General features: G+C 37.4%; 1 protein-coding gene across 1 annotated transcript in view; it reads left to right on the top strand.

The window, feature by feature from the left end:
* SLC46A3 (solute carrier family 46, member 3) overlaps window positions 1-6780 on the top strand; it is a gene marked incomplete at its 3' end in the record, with an annotated part of 6910 nt that extends 130 nt beyond the window's left edge. The window contains 3 exon segments of the mRNA XM_010077427.1: window positions 1-90; window positions 5400-6273; window positions 6697-6780. The exon segment at window positions 1-90 is cut by the window's left edge and continues 33 nt beyond it. Coding sequence (XP_010075729.1) covers window positions 1-90; window positions 5400-6273; window positions 6697-6780 — 1048 coding nt within the window.
* Window positions 6781-7128: the final 348 nt, after the last annotated feature.

A 7128-nucleotide genomic window follows, 5' to 3' on the forward strand; every position in this document is an offset into this window, starting at 1 on the left:
GAGGAAGAGTACAACGCCACCTTCATCAGCGACAGCAATGCCACTTACTGCGAGCAGAATACAAGCAGCCCGGCTTATATCAAGCAGAAGGTAAGACGGGGGAAAAAATACAATTGTAAATAAACCGGCAGCCACTAGGTGCTGTCTCATCGTAACCTCCTTTATATAACCTTACTTAACCTTTTAGATACAGAAAAGCAATAGTTTTGTAAACTGCTGTCACTATCTTACGGCTCTTGTGTTGCGCTGAAGGTAGTTGTAGTGCTTTAAAGACAAAAAATTGTGTCCAGGAAGATGCTGAGGTAAATTAGTATTTTAATGGGAGTTGAAAATAATCTGAGAGGATTGGGCCCAAATTGGCATTGGCCTGACATTACAGCGGGTGCTGCTGAAGGCTCCTCCTTCCAGTAAGGGTTCTGCATGTGTTTATGAGCCATCAGTTGTCTCTGTGACTCCTAGCATTCTTTGTAACTATGTAAAGTTTAGCAAATGCCTTGTAATTTTCAGGAGTAAGATCTAGTTTAGAATACATTTATTTCAGAGGAATTACAAGAATTGAAGAATGGGGGAGATTAAAATAAAAAATGCTGTAATTTTAAAATGTGAAAAAAATTAACTGATCTTTGCACAATCAAATAAAATTGATGATTTATCATTCAGAGTGCTAATGTGCCTTGTTGAAATACAAAAACATAAAGATGACAGCATCCCATGGACAATTACATTTTTAGCACCTTTTAACCATTCAGCATGCTGGATAGCTGCTTGTTGATTGGAATCTCTTCCATTGCTCTTCCAGTGTAGTTTTAATGCTACGCTAAGCCGAGCTAACTATGGGCTGCCAGCAGAAGAGCTGATCATGCTCCATTTCCATTCCCCTCTCCCCCCCCTTTTCCCTCCTCCGGCCATGTGTTGTATCTCACAGTTCTGCAGATACAGGTTATGGTTTGGATTTGATCAGGACACTGATTCAACAGAAAGCTCATCCCTTTTTTTGAGTTTGTTGCTTTTTGAGTGTTGTTTTTTTCTGAAGCAGCACACTGCTGTGACACACTCTGTGGCCACATGATTGCTCCATCTAACATAGGGATGGCAGAGGCAACGCATTTCCAGAAGAGGTACAACAGAACCATCCTTGGCAACAACAACTGGCAGTTACATAGGATTAGGTGGAACATTGAAACCACTGTAGGGTCAGAAAAATAGATGACTTGGACTGTAAATTATACAGAAGATGGAGTTATGTAAATAGTCAGCTGGCATTCCTCTATGCTGCTGAAAAGGTGGCACTTGAAACTTTTTGCTCACATCCCACATTTGAATCTCTGATGTGCTGTGTATGCGTAACACTGAACACCTGAGCTTATCTACTTCATTTGTCATATATAAAGGAATTTTTTAATGGTACATGTTTCCACTGAAGATGATCAAAGAAATAATTCAGGATTTTTAGTGTGGAGCAGGTTCTTCCTCATGTGGCAGAAGCCAGTCTTAGTAGAAAGAATGTGAAAGTGAAAAGGTGGACAGAATTGTAGTCCAGCGTGCCTTCTGGGCTGACCCATCAGCCGAGGAGGGTAATGTATGCCACCCATTGGAATTAATTTGGAGATAATAACCAAGTATTGTCTGAGTAACGCTTGTATGTTACTCCCCCAAAATGTTTTCTTTAGTATTAGCTCCTTGTCAGGTGCTGTGTGTGTGCATTTTGTCATACAGTGTTGTGTCAATGGAAGGAGCAACTATAAGAAAACCATATGTGGTGTATACAGTTCTAGTCACAGAGCCCATCAAGGAGCCTACATTTCAGAAACATTTCTGCACTTTGCATTTGCTAGAAACCCCCCAAGTTCAACCTGGTTCTCAAATTGTGATCACCTATGGTTCAGGATGTGAGACTTCATATTGCTTTTTGCAAAACGCTGAAGCAGAGTGCTTAATTTCAGCTGAAGTTTAGATAGCATCTCTGACTGATGTGGTGGTGAATTCACACATTACATTTTTTTTGGCATAAAGGATACAAAGTATAATTAACTTGATATTTGAGAACATGAATCCTTCAAGGCAGTAGCTGAATAATGGCCAATAGAACTTGTTTCCTTTTCCTGACAAATTTCCATGCCCTCCATTTCAGCGATTGCCAGCAGGGCATGAGCTTTTGAACAGTTATGCTCTTGTCTGGATGTCTTGCCTGCACTTCTGGTACCACACTTGTTACCACAGCACAAGAATGTAAAATGCTCAAAACACCCATTAATTTCAGTGGAACCCAATCTCTGTGCTGAGCAATAAACCTGAGTATGGGGGAAGGAGTAGATCCAGTAACACAGTTACAAGCTCTTTGCTGAGGATATGTGAAGTAGGTGTTCTGGATTTTCCAAGACCATGCTGACTGACTCATGCTTACAGATGCTGTAAATTTTGCTTTCAGGAGTGTTCCCAACAGCCCCTGTTTGGCATTAACTTTTGGAAGAACACCTCCTGAATAGTTAATTTAGTAAAGTCCTTCCATTCTGAGAATGGTGAAGCTTTTTACTAATCTCAGCTATTTCAAAGCAAAATGTAAAAGGAAATCAAAGACAAAAATCACTTGGAGATTGCAAAAAAGTAGAATATAGTTCAAAATGGATAGTCTGCAGCATTTAGATTAACTATTTCTTACAATTTGAAGGAAATTAGTCACTTTGAAATAGAATTAGTTCAAAGGTAACTTAAATACAAGCTGAAGCATTCCAGTCACTGGCTTGGATAATCCTTTTTACTAGCTCAGAAAGAACTATATTATTAATCATGAAGCATTGTTTATCATCCAGTTTATTTCTTATCCAATCTCTGCATTTTCCTTTGCTACTCAGTAGTATTTTTTTATTTTATGACCCTTATGTCAGTTTACCATGTCCTGTACACTGTTCAGCTGCAGGCACTACTCTTCTCTGTTAATTTAATCCTTATATAAATTAATTACTTCTTCTTTTTCATTCTTTTGATTTTGAAATGTGTGGCTTTAAGAACTGTTTCTGACCACCATGAGCATTTTTTTAGAGTAGAGCGAAATTGCAGATTAAAAAACTAGACCTTTCTCTTCAAATTTATGTAGTTCCATTGATTTTCATAGTTATATAATTTTAAAACAGCTGCAGGTTTGACCTGTCATTTTCTGTATTCCTTTCCAATGACTTTATAAAAACACGAAGTGGGCAGTTGAGTGTTTACACTGTAAATGGAGTTTTTCTGTACTTTTTGTCTTTTAGTCTTCTCATCAGCAGACAGCAAGTTATTTCTGTTAGCAAGCTTATGGTCATTTGCAGTATCTGGATGTCTAGCCACATTCTTTGTATTGCACAGCTGCTTCAAAAACAATGAAACCCAACTCTTGGTTGTTATATTCCTCCAGTTTAACACTTCATTATGGTTTGGCAATAAATCTTGTATTGTATGGTTAATGTGGGTTGAGATGATACATAATAACCTGTAGTTTTATTTCTAATGTATTAGCATTTCTTTGATGATCATGTCTTTGAACTTGATGATCCTAGTAAAGGAGCAATGCCTGCAACTACATAGAGTTCTCTTTGTCAGAAGGGGAGGAGTTAAAGATCAGAATATAATTTTCCATCTTGGTTTGTTCAGTCTTCATGGTTTTGACCCTTACAGGGTGACTACCGTGCTGGCCAGTGGACAGGACATGATGAATCCTAAGGTAGTCAGACAGCGTAAGGGAAGAGAGTAAAAGACTCCATAGTGCTGCGGATCTTGAGGGTTTTCCTTGAGGGCCTCGGGATCAGTTGAATTTTCCTCTTGTAATAAAACCTGGTATGTTGTAAACAAATCAAGAGATTGAACTAGAAACTTGTGGTCTTTGCCTGTAAATACAGATACGAGTTTATAAAGCACTCAGCAGCATTTAGCATTGCCCAAAGTACATTCCTGGAAATTCTAGGGTTTTTTAATCTTTTGGATGCTACTCTGTGGGGATTATGTTAGCTACAGAGGAAACATCTGAAACTTGAACTATAGATGGCTTGGATACAGGCTGAGAATGGCTTGTGAAGCCTTACACGGCTCTATCTGCTACTGATTGAAGAGTGCAACCTCTGCCCAAGTCAGTGTGACACCTCAGAAAAACTGAATAAAACTTTCAGAGTGACTTTACTCTCTTATTCTGAAATTTTATTTTATAAAGGGTTTGTGTGAATGAAGTTACTTCCTTTTCCCCTGCTGCTTTTCTGTCTGATCAGGTGTTTGTCTTTGAAAGGGCTGTTGTGGGTGCTGTCTGTCTAGCCTGCATGGATATATTAAAAGCAAGATCTGAATGAGCTTGCTGAGCATCATTTATCAGCTGGCTTCATAACAAGAAAGTCTTTTTTTTTAATTTACTATTCTTTAGTTCTTTTTTCTACAGCCATTAATGTTCTGTTAACTGATTGTTTTTCAGCTGCATTCAATTTTTATACTTTTGTTAAAAAGAACTCGGAAATTTTTCCCATAATGGGTGTTTACAGTTTATTGTCATAGTGTTACCTGCTGTTCCTTGTGTAAATAAATACCTGCTGTAGCATTATCTATAGAGACATCACTGATTTGGACAGTTTCTGAACTCAGAGCTTTCCATTGTTTTCAAAATCAGTTAATTCACATATCTGTGAGTTGGTATAATTTTAAATGCTGTGTTTCACATTTTTTGTTGTTGTTATTACTAACATTGTACATTGGGATGTCAGAGCAAATTCTGATCTGTTTACTTGCACAATGTGCTAGTCAGTGAATTGCTTCATGTAAACCTCTAAGTAAGACTATTTGGGAGGAAAAAATATCTCCTGTGAGTAGGGAGCATGGGGTGCATTGCTCAATTGAAGACTTTTGTTACTGATTTCTGAGAGATTAAAACAGGCACACTATCCTTTTGCCATACCCTGTACTGAAGGAGATACTTACAGTATCAGTACCAGCTCTTGTAAATGTACATTCAAAAGAATTGTCCTCTTGTCTCCATTGAAACTTCTCTGTCAAGAGTATTACTAAGACTGTATTTTAGGAAATAAGTTCTGGCTTAAAATGTAACAAGGGACTTTTGAGGAATATTGAAGATAAAATTACAAAAGTGGGAGTCTTTGAATATGCAGTTCCTTTGTATTAGCAGTTACTATAATATAATGCATTCTTATAGAGTAATGTACTGTGTTTTATTAAAGCATAATATTATAATGTCATATAACCTTATAAAATTATATTGGATATATTGTGTTTTATAATAACATAATTTATAATCTATAAACATACTGTGCTATACATTATATTGCATGCTAATCATTATGTAAGTATAATATTATGCATTATATGTTGTTGGGGTTTCTTTACAATGTGTTATAGTATTTACAATTATTTTTGTTTTGTCTTTGCAGGAAGTTCAAGAAAAAGCCTCTGTTTTTAGGATGCAGTTGGACTTGACTGGCGCAGTTCCCAGTCTTATAGTTGCCTTTGTCATTGTAGCTAATGGGGATCGCCAGGGACGCAAAAGGTCTTTAGTTTTACCGTCAATGGGAGCTTTGATTGGTAATATTTGCCTCACTGTGATATCATATTTTTCCTTGTCACTCTGTATCCTATTTGCGGTTGCATTTATTACTGGACTGTGTGGGAGTATGGCAACTTTCCTTGGAGGAGGCTTTGCTTTTATAGCAGACGTGTGTCAAGATGAGAAGCAAAAGACTACACGAATAGCTGTGGTGGATTTGATTTTTGGAGTTGTATCTGGAGTGGCAGGACTATCATCTGGATACTTTCTAAGGGGAGTAGGCTTTACATGGACATTTGCGATAGCATCTCTGCTTCATGTCATTAATATTATCTATATCATATTTTTTCTGGAAGATTCAGTAAGCATGTCTGAATTCCAGCACCAGGAACCAGTATCTTGTAAAGAACTTCTGAGAGAGACGTTTTCTGGAGTGTACATGCTTTTTAAAACTGCCCCTTATAAAAAGAGAGTTTTAATCATTGTGTTACTTTTTACATTTATGACTTATTTGTTTACTACGGTTGGTGGGAGTTCGCTTTTTACACTGTATGAACTGGATGAGCCACTCTGCTGGAATGAAGTATACATTGGATATGGAGCAGCTGCATCCACTTCTGTCTCTCTAACCAGTTTTTTAGGAGTTTACTTGTTCTCTAAATGTCTCAAAGACATTTATATTGTCTTTATTGGGATATTTTCTTACATTGGAGGAATGGTCATGGCTGCCTTTGCCAAAACTACCCTGCTCATGTTTTTAGGTGAGTTCAGAATCACTTGTTCTGTGGTCAACAATATATATGAAAATGCTGCTACGTTATCTGAAGTCAGTGCAGTTGATAGATATTGGATGTACCGTCTTGAAAGGGGCATAGAGAGGTAAAATATACAAGGTTGGGACAGACTGATTTAGAATTTAATTAAAAGATTAAGTGTGTGGAGAAAGAATGGAATTATTGGCTTATGATTTGATTTTAGTGCCATACAGATATATTGGATTTATTAATTTCCCCATGCTTGGATAATTGTGTCTCAGTGTGCTTCTAGTTTGACTTTTCTATTGCCTTTTACTATTTGGGGAACTGACCATTCAAAAGTATATGACTAATTCATGTGCAATGTATTTTTTTAAATCCTGGATTTCTATTACTTTAGTGTCTCATGACTGATTCACTGCTTTACAGTAAGAGTGCCATCTTTGCTCTGCTTTATGCCTATTCCTGTTCTCCGATCCATGCTGTCAAAAGTGGTTCTCACTAGTGAACAGGGTGAGTAGAATGTTTTTTTTAAACAATACAATAACATGGTATTTCAGAACAGACATGCAACAAGATTACCTTTAAACAAACAGGCATGTGTGGGTATTTTAAGACTACTTTTCTTTCAAATTCATAGAATCATAGAATCATTAAGGTTGAAAAAGACCTCAAGGATCATCAAGTCCAACCTTCAACCCACACCACCCAACTCCCTAAACCATGTCCCTAAGCACCACATCTACATGTTTCTTGAACACCTCCAGGGATGGTGACTCCACTCCTCCCCTGGGCAGCCTCTTCCAATGCTCTCACTCATTTCTTCATTCTTTCTTCACTCTTTCAGTGAAGAAATTTTTT

Source organism: Pterocles gutturalis, unplaced genomic scaffold, assembly GCF_000699245.1.
Source record: "Pterocles gutturalis isolate BGI_N339 unplaced genomic scaffold, ASM69924v1 scaffold45098, whole genome shotgun sequence".
Lineage (NCBI taxonomy): Eukaryota > Metazoa > Chordata > Aves > Pterocliformes > Pteroclidae > Pterocles > Pterocles gutturalis.